The sequence below is a fragment of the Bombyx mori genome, chromosome 8 (genome assembly GCF_030269925.1).
Source record: "Bombyx mori chromosome 8, ASM3026992v2".
Classification (NCBI taxonomy): Eukaryota; Metazoa; Arthropoda; class Insecta; order Lepidoptera; family Bombycidae; genus Bombyx; species Bombyx mori.
In genome coordinates this window covers 1,404,724-1,423,851 of record NC_085114.1, presented here as the reverse complement: position 1 = coordinate 1,423,851, position 19,128 = coordinate 1,404,724, and the positions used below count along the sequence as shown (strand labels likewise).

Here is a 19,128-nt window from a genome sequence, read left to right as displayed (position 1 = left end):
CCAGTACGGTTGCAATAAAACTCCAATAACCGACACAAAGTTTATTGAACTACACAGACTTGGAGTATCGTTTTTTTCTGGGCCCATCTCTGATAACCGTGGAGTCGCTGAGGGCCCGGCGGAGGGCGCAGGGCCGCTGCCCGGAGTCGCTCGGGCGACGCTCCGCGGAGGGCGGCCGGTTCAGGTAGTAGCCGTACGGGCCCATCTCGCGGCGCTGCCACGGGTTCGTCGTGATCCTGAACCACCAAGTTTACTACTATAGCCTAACACAATAGAGCAACACATAGATATGCACAAACAGGCAAACACAAAAGTGTTACCACCATTTTCGTACCCGTCCGTCGTCTCGTCAAGCGATTTGTTTTTTAACCAACTTAAAACTACCAGCCTAACAGCTCTGAACCCATCTGCTCATAGTCTAGCTGACTGATTGCAAGATAAAGAAAGAAAAAAAAAAAACTTAAAAATAAGCAGTTACCCAATTCGGTTGCACTTTTTCGGGTGTTAACTCAGGACTTTTTTAAATAAACCAATTTTGATAATATTTTTTATTTGAAAGCTTGTGCTTCTCGCGTGGTCCCATTGAAATAATAGCAAGATCGATAATTTTTAAGTCTTCCTTAATAAGGTTTATTTACTTGACTTCGACAATATTGATGATATACGCATTTTGTTATTAGACTTCAAAAAATGGAGAGGCTCTCAATTTGATGGGATTTTTAATATTTTTTGTTAGTCTGTTTTCTTTTTTGTTAAAGTTTTATTTATGTTTAGAGGCCGTACGGCGGGGTCATAGACCGAGCTTCGTTAAATTATTTCTAATTGCGTTACACTCACTGCGTTAAACACTCATATCACTTCCCATCTTAATTTTCGAGAAAGGTTCTAATCGAACCCACCCTATAGATTATACCATCTTGTTTATCAATCAATGCGTCACGCTATTCTATCACTTATGACTAGACCTGAAACTTCTGTGGTTTTGAGTCAATTTGTCTCGCATACTGACCATATCATGAGCGGCTGACTCTCTGGCTTCGCTCTCGTGTATAGATAATAAGCCAGGGGTCCGGCCGCGAGCATCCAGACGACCCACAGCTGCATGAGCTGACAGCTCTCTGCGTCTTCTGGACCGACACTGTTATCAAGCTGTCACCGGAGAAGAGTAACACTTATGGACGGAAGTAGATCGAAGTAGATAGATCGATTACTAGTGGTAAGACCTCTTGTGAGTCCGCACGGGTAGGTACCACCACCCTGCCTATTTCTGCCGTGAAGCAGTGATGCGTTTCGGTTTGAAGGGTGGGGCAGCCGCTGTAACTATACTTGAGACCTTAGAAATTATATCTCCAGGTGGGAGGCGCATTCACGTTGTGGATGTCTATGGACTCCAGTAACCACTTAACACCAGGTGGGCAATGAGGGGTTAGTCCAACCATCTAAGCAATAAAAAAAAAATTGTTCACGGCTCACACGGTGTTTAGTGGCAGGTGAATGGTGCCCCCGCCTTGCTATATGACGTCGAAATCTGAGTTGTACAACGCCTGACTCATCCTTCAAACCAGAGTTCATACTCCTGGATCAAGTCGTGATAATCATTCGTGAAAAGGGTATCTGCTAGATGAAAGAAAGATGCGTACAGCAGCACTGCAAATGTGTGGAGTAACAACAAAGGATACTACTATAAATGATTATTTAAAATCTCAAAATTGCACTAGTGACAAGAGATAAAGAGTGGAAGGTTATCGTGGTATGGGCATGTTAAGCGTAGAGACGTTGGTCCTGTGGCCAAAAGTACTTTGGGTATGAAAGTAGGTGATGCTGTAAGGCGGTCCCGCCTAAGGATTGTGTGAGAGAAGATATGCGAAAGAAGAGTTGAGTGCAGAGATAACTTACGAAAGGCCTGAATCCTGCGCCGATACCACATAGTGGGATAAAGACAAAGAGAAGTACTATTCAAGGTCTTACGATATACATAGACGCCTTAGTGACAAGCACGATTTTGTGTCCGCGAATCCGATAAGCCCTTAACTTTAGTTAGACTCGCGGACTCGTCTGGCTCAGTCAGCAGTCTGCCAGGAATGTATTGCGCATTGTTAATGTCCCCACATGTTCCGGTAGAACAATACCCAGCCAACTGGCGCCCGGTAAACGAACTACAAACAAATATTAACACGTCCGGCGGCGATACGATACATTTGTATAAGTATATTCGACTACAGATTTCGCGATTTTCACCAGCACCGCCCAGAAATGTAAGCTGTAGATCACCATCCACAGGAAAAGGAGATTCTGAAATATAGATACAAAATCATCATAAACATATTATTTTGTATATAATTTTACTTCCAAATGGGATACTCCATGTTCCTCCGGCCATCTGGATAGAAAGCGATTTTTTTTTAGGATTGAAGGATTGCTGGTGGCCCGGAGGCCTTTCCAGTTTCACCGGGACAGGCGGGCGAGCAAAGTCTCAGCCAGGAGGGGTGGGAATTGCTAGCAGCTGCCCGAGCGCCTCCGAAGGAAACCTAACATCTCAAGAGCAGCTGCTTCGAGAATGAATCTACTACCGGATCGGAATCGCGAGAAGATCCGGCGAGAAACTCAGTGGGCTGATTAATGGATCAGGTTGCACGTCGAACTCTTTGTCGAGTTCGACGAGTACGGTTACCGGGGTCCCTAAGCCTGCTCCTAGTGTTAGAGCTGAAGGCGTCTAATGCAAATGTTATTGGATCTGATGGATCCGTAACGACGTGTGAAAGCGATTATTACGCAATTTTATGTTCCTCGTATAACACGTGCATTCCTCATACAACGCGGGAGTTTCCCGCCTTTTTTTTGTATTTCAATTGTTCTTAACTTGATTCTAATAAAACGCACATATTCCGTTCATAACACACTTTTCCTTAATATTCGATTTGAGCCGCTTTTAAAGAGAAGTTAAAGGTGAATAATTTATACATAACGCGTATTATACGGGAATTTGCCCTAAACACGTCATAACGGATCCTCCCGATCGATTAACGGTGCTTTTAGGTACCTCAAGCACCGGTCACCGTCCTCGCCGAACCCGTCGCTTGCGACGAAGGCCTCGACGAATAAACTAACCGACAGACACAGCCCACTGAGTTTCTCGCCGGATCTTCTCAGTGCGTCGCGTTTTCGATCCGGTGGTAGGTTCTGCGAAGCACGGCTCTTGCTAGGCCCTAATTAGCAACATTCCCGGTTTGAGCCGGTGAGCTCACCTACTATTTCGGTAAATCTAGAATAACCCCTCGAGGTTACTAGAATAGATAGAAAAAAAAAGAATGGGAATACTACAACACGTAACCGATCCACCAGGTTATAAGTGGGATTACTGCACTGTACTAACTTGCAAAACCAGCTCCCAAAACGGAACCCTACGGAACGCGAAACGTCTGAACAAGGCCGCGATCATTCTCTGCGCCAGCAGCACGGCGCCAACCGCCCACAACACCGTCGGGGCCGCCGTGACCAGACCTTCGCCGCATTGTGCCCATTGAACGAACTGAAATAAAGAATCTATTCTACCTTTTTTTTTATTGCTTAAATGAGTGTACGAGCTCACAGCCCACCTGGTGTTAAGTGGTTACTCTAGCCCATAGACATCTATAACGTAAATGCACCACCCACCTTGAGATATAAGTTCTAAGGTCTCAGTATAGTTACAATGGCTGCCCCACCCTTCAAACCGAAACGCATTACTGCTTCACGGCAGAAATAGGCAGGGCGGTGGTACCTACCCATGCGGAACTTACAAGAGGTCCTACCACCAGTAAATTACCTCTTTGTTTTCTATTTCTCTCGTAGTGAAAACCTGTTTAGTACGAGTGTTTGTACCGTCCATATCTACGAACACCTTCCAATTAGGAATAGCATCCCTCAAAGAAATGAAGCTTAACATTAACAGATGCGCGTAATCACTGCCGGTAGAACACATTGTAAGTTAGTTCGGCCATCCTGCCTATTGCTACTGCAAAGCAATCGTGCGTTCTAACTTGAAATGCCGTTGGAGACTTTGAGGTCATATTTCAATGTGGGTGGCGGCAGTAGCGTTGTGAGTTCTTTGGACACCGGTAACCACTAAATATCAGTTGGGCCATGAGCACATTCACTCCTTAAATAATTTAAAACATACATTACACGCAATGTAACACGTTTAAAATGAGCTGTCAATAGGAAATGGCGGGAGGGCAAAATTTTCATAACTTAAGTTATTAGTTTTCTAAATTATTTAATTAACTTAACCAGATTAACTAATTAGGTTTAACTAGTAATTTGGCTCTTTAGAACCCTCAGACACAGCCCAATGAGTTTCTCGCCGGAACTTCTTAGTGGGTCGCGTTTCCGATCCGGCGGTAGATTCTGCGAAGCACGGCTCTTGCTAGGGTTCGTGTTAGCAACGTCGTTAGGTTTGAGCCCCGTGAGCTCACCTACTAGTTAAGGTTACGCTGATATAGCCACTCAAGGCTATCAGCTTAGGTAGTAAAAAAAGGCTCTTTAGTTTTCACTGTGTGTCTGAAGACACAGCCCAGACTAGGGCTTGGCTGCGGGTCGGTCTATTACTAGATTATAGTTAGTACAGTCCATGGCTGTCGAGACTAGAGAAGCGACGCTCTGTTCCTAGACGGCAACCATTTCAATGTGTATTTACCTCATAACTTTCAATTTCAACGTAATTCCATATTGTATTCCACATCACATGCATTTGAAGTTGCATACATATGCGTAACGTGGTTGTCGACAATTCATTCGAGTTGTTGATTAGATTTTGAACATTGCAATTAACTGTTATTAATATTATTTAATAAAATTATGTGACGTATACTCAAAGGGAATTTTGAAAGGTGTCAATCATAGATAATATACTTAATATTTTAGTTTAATTTTTCTTTATTATTACATATTCATGTCAATGCTCTCATTCAAGTAAATGTTTGCAGTGGTTTCTATCTGCCTCAAATATAATGATTTGAACTGGCGTATCTCCTACAAATCATAATAATATATTTTTTAGATACACTATTTTACACGTCAATATTATTTTATTATAAGCTATTTTTTTTAATGAAACGGACTATCTTCGCGATGAAGGTATAAAATCGTGTAATAAAGTTTAAGCCTTAAATCCTTTTAAACTCTTCAATCTTAAGTCACTCTCGCGGAGTCTCTGGAATATGCCCTTATTAATTACTTTTCAGAGATTTTTTAAGCACAGAATTTTCGGCTGTGTGCTTTTAAAAATTTCCAATTCAGCTATTTGTTCGTAAAAAAATTTAAGGAAATTAACTTCATAATTTCACGTTAGAAAATAAAACTGTAATGTACTAAGTACGGTATAACATGTGGGACGGTGGGATGGATGTAATGTGCTCTGCGTCAACCCTGTCCCGCCGTTTCAATAGCCCCGACTGGGCTCTGGCCCGGTCCGAGGTAGGGCGCCGGTTGTGAGCGGCAGGAGTTTTTAGTGAGGTTCAACTCCCACATACCCCACCTGCCGCGCGGGTGGGGATCCGGCGATTTTCTCCTGTGGAAAAAAAAAAAAAAAGTACGGTATAACATAGCAAGCACACATATTCATATTACCTTGAATTTTATTTCAAAATGGTTCTCGATGCTGATTTTTCTATTTTCATATTTAATAAATTTAAGGTTATAATTAATAATATTTAGGCAAGGCAACAACTGCACAAATTAAAAAAATTCTAATTTGATTAGTATTCGATTAGATAATCTGTAGGAAGTCTTTAGGCTACCTGTCTACTTCAAAATTGTAAAATTCAAAATAGCAGTAAATACTTTTCCTTTTTGGAAACTGGCCATTCTATTTTTTTTTTTAAATCAAATCCTTATTTCGTCAATAGATGTCACTGATCAATTAATCTGAATCGCGGTGACGAGGTTTACAAACAATTGTTTATATAGGGTAAGAGGATGGACATCAGCATACTAACCTTGCGTAGGGTGTACCGTGATCAGGATGGCGGTTGCCCCGGGCTGGTTCCGGTCATTGCACTGCGATCGGGTCGAACCAGTCTGTGACTATCTCATTTAAGAGGTACGTCGTACGTGCAATTTTTGGTAGTCGGACATGCGTACTGCGCAGTCCTTCACCTAGAAACTAAAAGCCACCAACACTTTCTAACAAAACTTAATTTCCATTTTAACTTTTAACTAATAATCAGGACTTGATATTCAATTAAAATTAAGTAACAATTGAATACATTCCATGAAGGCCTAAAAGAGAATATCTATGAAAAGCAGTTAAGAAAATACAACTGAAAACCTAATTAATAAAACAAACCAATCCAAATAGGTAATTCACAGTTAGGCAAAGCAAAGAGAAAAAACATGCTGGTATAGTTAGAATTCAAAAACAATCTAGACTGCTGCAACATGCATTATCTAACAATTTTTTTTTTATAAAGCACTGATTATGATTATAAAACTGTCGTGAAAAAGTAATGCACGAATAAAAATATGGGTATTCATGAAGGTCTCCTTGGGAACCTATCCGTCTCATCATTTACTGCCGTATAATAATATAAGCAGACGATTTCTACGCAGTCATCAGAACACGAAGGCAGGCTTGGATACATGAGATCAGAATCGTAATTGTAACATTATTACTACAGTAATTTTGCTACCATACCATACCATTCCATACCATACACACTACCTACTACAAAATTTAAGCCCCCAGCTAACAGACTGGCCACGGGACATTCGCTGGTACGAATCTCCGCGCGGTGCGAACGGCGAAGCGTCAAGCGACTAAAATAAACACACGGCGACCGACGCGGCGGCGAAGCGACCGGCAAAATGCACCGAGCGATTCACGCGGGCGACTTACGACGCGGCGGACGAGCAAAACAAATGCATGAATAAGGACGGCGCGAGCCACGGAGTCGAGCGGTAGTCGCAGCGAATAGTGCACTGATTAAATGAGTTTAGTTGTTTTCGCCGCGAAAAATGAACACTGAAATTTTTATTGCTGAAATACTAGCTAGACCGGCTATTTGGAAGTCTAGCCACCCAAATCCAGCCAAAAATTACTACGAAATTACGGCGAACGTAACTACCCGTGGCCTGCAAACTGTGCTGCGCGAATGGTCGCCTCATCCGCCACTTCGTCGTTCGCACCGCCGATCCCCGTGGCCAGGCCGTAATCTATTTGCTAAGATAATCTCAAACGACAGTATTGATATAAGACGGAAAATTGTAAATTAATTATTTTCAATTTTCAGTTTTCACAGTAGAATAGCACAGTGACGGAAACTCAAAAAGGGCTAGTGACAATTTGTATTGGAAATGTAGATACCTACGTAAATTTAAACAATAAATTGTCAAACTTTTTAAGGTTTTTTACACGTAATAAACAAACAGGTCTTTCTCGCACAGCTCATTTTTTTCTTTTTGTTAAAACTTAAACCTCTTATGAATTAGGTTAGACAACAGAAAGCGATGTTCTTTAAATGATGATAAAAGATTCGAACCATCCTGCTGTGATCCGTACTTTGTTTAATCAAAGCCATAGAACTTGATGAAAATATGCTAAGTTATTGTGGTCAAGTATAACTCTGCTTAAACGATGTAGAAATTTATACATTTCTTCACTTTCCACTATTTTGGTACAGTCATTCTGAATTAAATCTTTCGCTGCACATTCTCTAACACATTACCTTCCTAATTTATTTTTGTTTGAGGTCTAGTATTTTATACTGTAACTTCAAAACAATTTTGAACAACATGACCAGTGATTTGTCTAAAACAATATATAATTAGACCACCTTCTTACCAGTTTTATAATTTCAAACAGCATATAATGGAAACCATGAAAATCAAAGTGATATAGTTAATATTATTCTATAAGCAATATTAAAATATTCATGTAACCAAGAACACAAACATATAAATTTAATATCATTTTTAAGTCATTAAAAAATTTAACCTGTACCAGTAATTAATAAGCACTCTGTGCTTATAGTATTTACTAACCCAAATTAACTAACCCATAGTGGCCATATTATGCTCGTAATCCCCGATGACAACTGTGTACAAAGAAAGGAACAACACATCAATAACATTTTATTTCTCAAATCTTTCTCACATTTATAAAGAATGGGTCAAAATCACACTGTTGGTTAAAGTAGATCTTATGTAATATACCATCAATGCTTCTTGAAAGACAAAGTTAACATCAATGTGTTCAGAATGTTTAGGAAATAATTGGAAAACATTTTTTTATTTGTTATCAATATTATTATTTTTTAAATCATACTTTATCATTTATTACCAATACACACCTGCATGACAAAAACAGTGTAATTTTACCTTGACAAATATTTTATATAAAAACACAGATTTTGTTGTAAAAAATACACTCATTTGTATAAATACTAACAAATTCTGTAGTTGCAGTCTGGAATTAACTTTTCATTTCTGCAATCTTGATGTTGCAGTGCATCCTGCAATGATACAAATACGGACAACTGAGATCATTCAACTTACTACTTCCTAGAAAAATATTACTACGAGAAACTTAAAAAAAAGTGCCACTATATGCTCCATTAAATACTTTGGTATTTGAAAGTATGGCACATACAAGCAGTCAGCACTTTAAAAAATTCACATAACTTAAATTGGAATTCATAAACACTAAAGAAAAATGTTATGAGTTAAGTATTAACCCTGCAAATTCCTGCACAAGCCAGGAGCATGTTTTAAAGTTCTTCCACCTAGCAGGTTTATTTTTTCATGAGCTATATCTGTAAATGTTAAAGTCAAAAAGATCATTTTTTTGACTGACATTTGATCACTTTTTCATCAAGACGAGATTTTATGTAACAAAATCTTTCAATATAACTTCTCCATGTTCTTATGTTCACATCTTTATGTCCTATTAACTTCAAGATTTTATACGTGTCAAAGACCAATCTCAATACATTAATTTTATTACTTTGTAGTCAAATCTAGAAGTAGGCAATGATTTGGGTGTCCCTGGCTATAATGACATCCATGAGCAGCAGTGACATTTAAGTACTATAAGTTGTGTTATATGCTGTCAAGCTTTCTATGGAGGCAATAAAATAATAAATGACATAAATCACCTAGAAAAAATGCTTTGATTTTCACATTTAATTTTTTTATGTCATTATATGTATTAGTTTCTAAATTAAATCCCACTACTACCAAATCATGTTCTTCATATAAATATGTTCTGGGACGTTTTATGGAAAACAAAAATGATTTTCTTTCCGTATCTAATTTGGTAGCCTAAAAAGCTATTCCAATTATGTGTGAACTGGTAGGTGAGCTCCCAGGGTTCAACCTGTAAGGACTTGCTAACAGTAACCCTAGCAAAAGTAGTTCTTCACTGAATCTACCACTGGATTGGCATCAAGAAACATAATGGGTTAGATCGACAAGCACGGTGTCCGGTGATTGGAGTCCCTAAACGCACAGAGTGGATAGAGGGAATCGGATAGGACACGTTTAGGACGACGGCAGCTTTTCTTTGCCATTTTTGCCTAGGTCGGGTAGGTATGTAATTAGGTGCGGCCATGTTATTATAAGAGTAGTATCGTTTTTTTTTTTTTTTTATTGCTTAGCTGTGTGGACGAGCTCACAGCCCACCTGATGTAAAGTGGTTACTGGAGCCCATAGACATCTACAACGTAAATGCGCCACACACCTTGAGATATAGTTCTAAGATCTCAGTATAGTCACAACGGCTGCCCCACCCTTCAAACCGAAACGCATTACTGCTTCACGGCAGAAATAGGCGGGGCGGTGGTACCTACCCGTGCGGACTCACAAGAGGTCCTACCACCAGTAATTACGCAAATTATAATTTTGCGGGTTTCATTTTTATTACACGATGTTATTCCTTCACCGTGGAAGTCAATCGTGAACATTTGTTGAGTACGTATTTCATTAGAAAAATTGGTACCCGCCTGCGGGATTCGAACACCGGTGCATCGCTTCAACACGAATGCACCGGACGTCTTATCCGTTAGGCCACGACGACCACAACCAAGTGTCACAACACTTTTTCAAATAAATAAATGACAACCGTAAACTTATCTAGGAAGAGCCTTCGATATTATACCTAATTAAAGCATTCGTCTGGTCACAATGCCGGAACAACTTTATTGTTGATGAAGATCATAAATTTAAGACAACTAAAGCCTTTAACAGAGAAAATCAACTCTGCTTACCTTTATTTTTAGTAACCTCGTGTTTGCACAGTGGCACACTTAGTCTAATTGCTTCAGCCATTATCTGGTTCATATTTTGAAAATAGAACAAAATGTCCCTTCGCAGATACGTTAACTTTGCTCATTATAAAATAAGTAACGACAAAGAAGTAAAGATGATAAAATATTAATTATGAGAGAATCTTGTAATCACAATTAATAGAAGTATGGGGACCATAGATATTTTTTTGGAACAGGGACCATAGATAATACTTGGCGTCTGGCGAAGTGGCGACCATAGACCTAGTGGCGACTAAGTGTATCTATGGATTGGCGACGCTCGCTCAGGGCTGCGGGTTGCGAACCCCAGCATAGAGCAAAACTATAGATATGCTTCAAAAAAACTGTAGAAAACTGTAAATATCAAATTAAAAAACAGCAAATCTACATCTTTATCTTTATATTATATTTTGTATAATTTAATGATAGTAATTAATATAATACATTGTAGGGAAGGCATTAAAAACAAGAGAAGTCGTATAATTATCAAAGTTTTAACACGTTGACTGCCATTTTGGTCACCAGTACCCTAAGTGACGCACTGTAGTAATTATATCGCTCTTCGATCTTCATAACAAAGAACCGGAATATTTAGTAGACTCTGGGAAAGACGAATCCGAAAATACCGAGAACTATTTCTAAGAGACCTAAAAGACTAAAACATACTTTAACAAACAAAAAAAGGCAAAGTTAGGCAATCCAGGCGCTTAGTAGCAGAATACGACATGATTACTTGAGTGCGCCGCGTAGGGCACCAATGACCTACATGGAAGTCAATGTCTTAATTATTCCAGTGCCTGCACGTTAGACTAGCTACTATTTCATTTTCAACTTGTAAATCTTCTTGATTTTCCGTTTCATCTCTACTTTTGTTGAAATCGTACATATTTTTATTAAATTTTTTGAAATAGTCATTTGTCACATCGAACTCGATACAATTTTTATTTTCTGTCCTAGTGTACGGACTAATAAAATGGATGAAGCATCTTACATAAAATACTGAAGATTTCGAGGTCTAAACTGAAAACTAAGAGAATTTCCGAAAAACTGTAGGGTTGGCAACAGTGCGCTCGCTGTAAAGTTTTTTTTCTTATACTATATGGACAAAAGGAGCTAAGAACATTAGAGATATTAGGTACCTCAAGCATCGGTCATCGTCATAGAGTTACTATTCTAACTGGAGTGCTTACTTCGTTTGACATAAAAACTAAAAATATACTTTATCTCTATGACTTACAGTTTATTTTTAAATAGCAAAAGATGTAAGGAAAAACGGTCTGAAAAGAGAATGATTATTAAGTGGTGGTGTCCCTCTCGCACATTTTACAAACAAAAAGCAGTGTTGCTAGCTTAGAGGATTTTCCACAAATTCTCGTAATTTGGACCCCTGTCTTAGTTATCAAAAATGGCTTTTAGTGGTTAGTGGATTTTTTAGTAGCTTGGGCGTTGTTGAAAATTATCGAAAAGGTTAAAATCAATCCATTTTACAGGATTTTCAACATTTTATGACAATAATATATCTAAATACATATTATTTAAACGATGTGACTTAAACTTAACTAGAAAATGTTGCGACAATTTAGAATTTCCATCAACGTTAAAAATTAAATTGTTTCAAAAGAAACGTACAAAGTCATGGTTAAATTAGTTTCTGATGATGACAATTTATTAAAATAAATTTATAAGAAGTATTGATTATATGATATATATTGATTTTTAATAGAACATCATATATTAATAAAGCTCATTAACAAAAAAATTATTGTTCTATATTAATAAGAACTCTGTTTAATGGAAAATTTAATGGTAGGTACGTAGATTTCTGATGGTTTTCATGTTGAATTTGATGGGAAGCCAGATTAATTGTTGACATCACCGAAAATGAGCTATGAATGGATTAAAAGAAAAATGGCGTCTATTTACGTTTGTACACAGAACACTATTACTTCTAGCGAAGCGTTTGTAGTTCGAAGTTAAAAGGGCACTGATACAGCTTGTGGCTTGTTTTTTTTCGAAAATCGTGAAAGTTTCCGTGTAATCATGGTGAACACTTGTATTGTAAGTGGTTTTAAGCGAGAATCCTCTCCAGTTTGTGGAATATCCTTCCATATGTCAGATTCATTGATAAATTTTTACTAGTGTGAGCATATATTTTTAAAATGTGAGATATTTTTTCTCATTATAATATTTAACACCATTAAAATTTGTCTTGTAAATTGTACTTAATCTATGTCATATATTAAATTTGAAAAAACAATCTTGAAAAACTATAGTTTTGCAATGTATTTTTCATATTATAAGAGCCATCACGTGGTATTGTTTGAACTTTTTTTATTGTATTGCATAGCGTCGCACGCAAGCATGTATATCATTTGCCTGACGTCAAGCGAACGAGGAGGATCTTCTAGTAAATATGACGTTGGAATTTCTGGAAAATGTCTTATATAAAGGTTAAACAAGAGGAATCAAGTACTCAAACGCAAGAAATAAAAAATACCCCGAGAAAAGCAAAATTACGACAAGATGTTAAGGTTTTGGAATAAAAACTTAAAAGTCGCGAAATAGTGATTGTAAATATAAAGTCGATTTTAGATTTATTAAAGAAAAATGGCGATTTTTAATTGAATTGAAATTTTAATGATTCTCATGGTCCACTTAGATATTGATTAAAATAAATTATATAGTGAGGGGTAGATCTCAGGGGTATTTAAACTATGGGTTAGTCACCAGTATCGAATTTCGAATTTTAATCTTCCTTTAACACAACAATTTTCAATTTTACACAATAATTACATTTAGACGCGGGCGCACGCTATTCACACTCAAAACGGAAGCGCCCGGAACATAGATTATACACTGTTGAAAAGATCGACATAGATGCTAACTATGTATAGCGAGCGGGCATACGGCCGCGAGAGTGACGTACCGGTCGGTTTGCTACATACTCCCCCTCTAGTCCTGGAGGACGCCCTCGCTCCTGGACTAGCATCTCATTACTACTGGGCTGAGGGACAGGCGCAAGACCAACCATACCACCAGCTGCGTGAGAAAGACGTGGAGCTTCAGCACATGGTTCAGCATGCCGTGTCGTCATATGCCCTGGAACTCGAGAATCTGTTTTAACATTATTTGGGGGACGACCACGTTTCTTTTTAGGCATCACCGGCCGCGGAAGAGCATCACTCTGATTCTCACGGTATAGAGTGAGATCGTTCACATGATATTTCCCTAAAACTTCATCAGGTTTGTCAACATGCGCGACGTGGTAAGTAGTAGGGCTGACCTTTTTAACGATGCGATACGGACCATCGCGTTTTGGAACAAACTTAGAAGTAAGGCCATTAGCGCTCTTACTGAGGACATGTGATTTGATGAGAACCATGTCACCTTCGTTGAATGTTTCAATGGGCCGTCTCGAACGATCAGCATACCCTTTAGCTTTATCTTGAAGCGTCTCTACACGTTCGCGCACCGCTGAAAAGGAGTTAACAAATTTCCTGAGATAGGGAGTTATTTGGGGAACAAAGTTATCTTTGTCTAGAACAGCACGAAGGTCATGGGCGACTTCTGTGGGGGACCTCATCTCTCTGCCAAATGACGAGTAAGCAGGTGACATACCTGTGGTGCGACATTTAGCGTTATTAAGAGCGAATCGAATCACTGGTAACATGTTTGGCCAGGAAGTGTGGTCACATTCCACGAGTTGTGCTAATAAAGTCTTAAGATCTCTGTTTTTACGTTCGGCGGGGTTTGCTTCTGGGTGATAGAGAGGGATAAGGTTTTGCTTTATCCCCAGGATGGACATGCATTGACGCATGACTGCCGAAATAAATTGTACGCCATTATCAGAAACTAGTCGGCGTGGAAGACCGAACCTCATAAAATACTCCTCTATGAGGACATGTGCACACGCCTCAGCAGTAGCTTCCTTCAATGGGAAAAGTTCTGTCCACCTGGTAGCAGTATCTTCTATTAGCAAGATCCAACGCTCCCCCTGTTTTCCAGGTGGTAACGGGCCGAAAAGATCAACTGCCAAGACCTCGTTGCGCTGGTTCATCACCGGCGTCTGCAATAGACCTGGAGGCTTGGTATTAGCAGCCTTATAGCGTTGACAATGGATACATGCCTTTACATAGTCGGTTATGATTCTTCTCATTCCTGTGAAGTAGAACAGACGTGAGACTTGTTGGTAAGTCCGGTCAATTCCTGCATGTCCAGCGGTAGGGGCATCGTGAAGCTCTTTGAGAACGTCGGTCACTTGATGGGCAGGAATGACTAATTGTGGGGCCTCGGCATCAGAATCCGGATTAAGTCGATATAAAACACCTTGTTCCATTAGAAATCCTCTTTCTGACCATCTTTTAGCAGCAAGTTCATCCACTCCTTCCAGTTCTGTGACGATCTTCTGTATTTCCGGATCAGTCAACTGGTCTTGACGTAACTGGGTAGGTGACTTGGTGGGCAGGTCGCAAATGACAGAACAGATGCCGCAGTTATTTTGTGTTTCGTTGGAACAGATCGGTCTACTTAACGTGTCAGCGACAACGTTAGCTTTTCCTGGGGTGTACTCGAATCTGATGTCAAATTCTTGGAGTTTAAGCGCCCAACGGACCAACCTACCAGCAGGAGACTTTAAAGAAAGCAACCAACGCAAGGGTTGGTGGTCACTGCCTATAATAATTGGTTGGCCGTCGAGGTATGGCCTGAAACGCTCCACGGCCCAGACTACAGCAAGCGCTTCCCGTTCTGTAGTAGAGTAGTTGCGCTCCGCTGCGGTGAGTAGACGGCTAGCATACTCGATAGGCCTTTCGTCCTTGCCTTCCCCTTGAGCTAAAACTGCGCCAAGTGCATAGTTGCTCGCGTCGGTACGCAGTACTAAGGGTTGTTTAAAATTCGCTTGAACAAGTACGGGCGCCGTGGTCAGCAGACGCTTCAATTCTTTGAATGCCTGTGTTTGTTCAGGTCCCCAGCTCCATGTGTAATTCTTCTTGGTCAGTCGAGTAAGCGGTTCTGCTATCTTTGAAAAGTTTGGAATAAACTTCCTGAACCAAGAGCATGTTTGGAGAAAAGTTCTTAAATGTTTTAGATTAGATGGTTCCAGCATATTAAGGACAGCACTGACCTTCTCAGGGTCAGGAGACACACCGTCTGGAGTGATGACGTGGCCCAGATAACGGACCCTTTCTTTGGCAAAAGTGCACTTCTCTCTGTTTACGTGAAGTTTAAATTCAGACAAACGACTAAAAACAGCTTCCAGATCTTGTAGGTGTTGCTGGAATCCTTCTGAAATAATTAACAAATCGTCTAGATAAGCAAGTACTGTAACATCCTTCAAAGCAGCACAGGAGCGTAGACGATCAATAAGCCTTTGGAAGGTCGCCGGCGCATTCTTCAAGCCGAACGGCATTCTTTTAAAACGGTAAGTGCCTAGGGGGCAGACAAAAGCTGTTTTGTCTCTGTCTGCTTCTCGGACCATAACTTGCCAATATGAAGAACGAAGGTCTATTGTGGTCATGTAACAATTCTTCTTTGTACTCTGGAGAAGATCATCAATGCGTGGGAGTGGGTAAGTATCCGATTTGGTTACTTCATTTAAGCGCCTGTAATCCACGCAAAATCTTACATTACCATTGGACTTCGGTATCATCAATGCAGGAGAGCACCAGGCGGATTCGCACTCTTCAATGATGTCATCTGCCAGCATCTTCTCTACTTCATTCTTCATCGTCTCCTTCTTGGAAGGGTTAAGGCGATAGGGCGGCACAGCTATCGGGGGGTGATCTCCGGTGTCTATGCAATGTTCTATGAATGGTGTCGGACCTCCCCCTGCTGTAAAAATACTTTCATGCCGAATAAGGAACTCAGATAATGCTTGGCGCTCAGCTGATTGCAAGTGCATACCTTCATCATCCCGAAGCATGTTAGTAGAAGCTATGCACACACCACGAGACATAGGTTCAAAAAGTAATTTATAATGCACCTTAGCATCAGTACTAAAATACCATTCATGACGATGAAAATCAATAATAACTTTGGCAGCATTAATAAAATCAATACCCAGTAAAGTTTCATTATCATTAGAATCAGGGAAGATTATAAATGGAATATTAATCACTATGTGTTCTAACCTCACTGGTAATATGGTTGTCAATACATCCATATTCCGAACATGCCCATCAGCAAGTTTGACTCGCCTAGTGGAGGGAGTAAGAGGTTGACCCTTATGCAGAAGGAGAGCATACAGCGTGTGACCAGCAATACAATGCTTAGCTGCTGTATCTATAAGTGCAGTACCCTGTTTACCGAGAACTTGAATTTTGAAAATAGGCCGTAAATGCAAATACCTATCATCACTCTCACGGTCGTACAAGGACGCTACAACACTTCCCTCACATGTACAATAATTAAAATTTAAACAATTATCAATTTCCACACATTCGTTAATTTTTCCAAAATTACACTTACTGCCTTTTGTGTCACAGTCATGGTTAGTTGAAAATTTTAAATTATTACAATTTGGTTCAATTGTTTGATTATAAGGTAAAAATGAGTTCTTACATTTAGGTCTAATTCCCTGGTTATAACAAATATTTAAATTTTTACACTTTGTCCGAACATCTTGATTATATAAAACATGAGAATCACAAAAGGTTGGCATCTCATTATTACTAGTGCAATTACAGTTAATATTCTTTGACACAGAATCATTACAGGCATGAAAATAAGATTTTCTGGAAGTAGGGCCTCTGTTAATGGTAGCATAATTAATATTTGCATCCCGGTTACAAAAATTTTGACATTCAAAATTACTCAGAAAATTATTTTTGTCATGCTGCTTAACATCATACATTGCATTCTGAACAGGTAAATTAGAACTAATTGTGTTAGTATTATTAACATTACACTGAACACTATAAAACGCATTATTGTCATTTTGCACACCCTCGGAAAAGTTAGATTGACTTTGCTCACCTCGGTTGTTTAACTTACGGCACTGTTCCCGTGCATGTCCAAACCGTTTGCAGTAGGAGCACACTGGACGCTGTTTCTTCGTGGTCACGAATTGCTCTGCAGAACCTGGCACAGCAGCGGCAGGCGTGGCAACGGTAGGCTGGGCGACAGCGACAGGCACAGCGGTGGCGGGCACGACGGCCGCGGCGGAGTTTGGAAAGCGCGCGCGCGGCGCCGGGGCACTCGCACGAGCGGCGCACGGTTCAGGCCGACTCGCAGCCTGGGCCGGCTGGGCACGGATCGAACGCACACCACTAGTGGACGACACTGGTCTCGATTGAGTCTCCTCTATCGAATCTTCTATATTCCGAGCATGGTTTAATAATGAATTGAAAGATGTGATTTCTTCACGGCGCAATCTTGTGCGTATTCTATTATGAAGCAACCCGTATATCATATCAAGTTGTACTTTTTCAGTAATATCATCCCGCGGTAGCTTTGCCATAAGCGCACGAATACGAGCAACAAACTTGTCTGTGTTTTCGTTATCCTGCGGGGAAGCAAATATTTCCAAATATATTCTATGTGGTGGAAGGCGGGTGCCATATGCATATATTAAATTTTCTTTGGCTTCGTTCCAAGTGGAGATGTGATGCTTTAATCCTAGCCACCACGTAGCTGCGTCAGCAGACAAAAGCATGGCTAGGCCTCGTATGATGTTAGCGTCAGATACTTGAACGCATTCTGTATAGCTTTCAATTGCATCTATAAAGGCCTCAACAGATTCACCAGGTGCACCGCTGAAAGAAGCTCTGCAACGTGCCAAAGTACCATCTACGTTCACTGGGGGCATCGGCGGAGGTGCCGGAGTCGACGATCTTTGTTCCATCACGTACGACATAATGTTCTTAAATGTTTCGGCCTGCGAACGTTGCAGCGAGGCCATCAACGCTGAAACATCATCCAAGTTGAACGTAGAATTGTTGCTACGTGATTCGGCGTGAGGGCGATCATGGGGGCTATCATGCTCCTCGTGATTTTCGTTGGCATTTGCATCTGCAGCAGGAATAACATCGTCTTCGCGACGTTGCTGGCGATCTTGATTTCTAGTTAAAGGCATTCTTTACAATTAAGCACCAACAGCATACAATAGTTAGCAAATTTTTCACAAAAGCGTGCGCGCCATTTTGTTAGTCCAAGCAAGAAAAAAATTAGGAAACGTTGGGCAGCCAGATATAGTGAGGGGTAGATCTCAGGGGTATTTAAACTATGGGTTAGTCACCAGTATCGAATTTCGAATTTTAATCTTCCTTTAACACAACAATTTTCAATTTTACACAATAATTACATTTAGACGCGGGCGCACGCTATTCACACTCAAAACGGAAGCGCCCGGAACATAGATTATACACTGTTGAAAAGATCGACATAGATGCTAACTATGTATAGCGAGCGGGCATACGGCCGCGAGAGTGACGTACCGGTCGGTTTGCTACAATTATGTATTTCGTTGAAAAAAAAGAATTTACATAAAATAGGGGAAATGTTATATTATAAGACTACAGAAAATTAACTGAACTTAATAATAATAATATAACCAATATTTTGTAAATAGAGATCAAGTACTTTGTGTATTGTGTTATGTGTATTGACTTGTCATTTAAGAGTTATTTAATTGTCTACATATATCAAATAAATGAATTTCAGTTCATTTCATTTTATTACCCATTGTGTTTTATTTCTTAAAATGTAATTAGTAGACTTAATATACACGTGTCATGAAAATAGCACAGAAGTAAAAATACAAGCAATTTTAAATCAATTGAAGATGTGAATGTAGTAAAAGAGCACCCGATACGCGCAGACCATGTGTGTTGCAGTGTCTCACTCAGTGTGT

The 19,128-nt window shown here is 39.8% G+C and overlaps 1 protein-coding gene and 1 non-coding gene across 19 annotated transcripts; one reads left to right on the top strand and one right to left on the bottom strand.

The window, feature by feature from the left end:
* Nucleotides 1–26: 26 nt before the first annotated feature.
* On the bottom strand, nt 27–18,949 carry LOC101736090 (uncharacterized). Of its 18 annotated transcripts, XM_062669618.1 has the most exons (7): nt 10,242–11,433; nt 8,328–8,489; nt 8,034–8,072; nt 3,374–3,529; nt 2,197–2,292; nt 1,010–1,149; nt 27–236 (listed from the first exon to the last, which is right to left on the bottom strand). In XM_062669618.1, the coding sequence occupies exons 2-7, from the start codon at nt 8,331–8,333 to the stop codon at nt 50–52; spliced, it is 624 nt and encodes a 207-aa protein (XP_062525602.1). In that variant the 5' UTR covers nt 8,334–8,489; nt 10,242–11,433; the 3' UTR covers nt 27–49. The 18 variants fall into 18 exon arrangements, with proteins under 18 accessions (XP_062525602.1, XP_062525590.1, XP_062525589.1 ...); XM_062669606.1 differs by lacking the exons at nt 27–236; nt 1,010–1,149; nt 2,197–2,292; nt 3,374–3,529 and adding exons at nt 4,888–5,548; nt 5,976–6,142; nt 15,909–18,949 and having other exon boundaries at nt 8,020–8,072; nt 8,712–15,563; XM_062669605.1 differs by lacking the exons at nt 27–236; nt 1,010–1,149; nt 2,197–2,292; nt 3,374–3,529 and adding exons at nt 4,888–5,548; nt 5,976–6,142; nt 15,909–18,949 and having other exon boundaries at nt 8,020–8,072; nt 8,426–8,489; nt 8,712–15,563.
* On the top strand, nt 5,968–6,132 carry LOC119628858 (U1 spliceosomal RNA). The gene has a single exon (XR_005244983.1). It is a non-coding gene; the product is annotated as a U1 spliceosomal RNA (small nuclear RNA).
* Nucleotides 18,950–19,128: the final 179 nt, after the last annotated feature.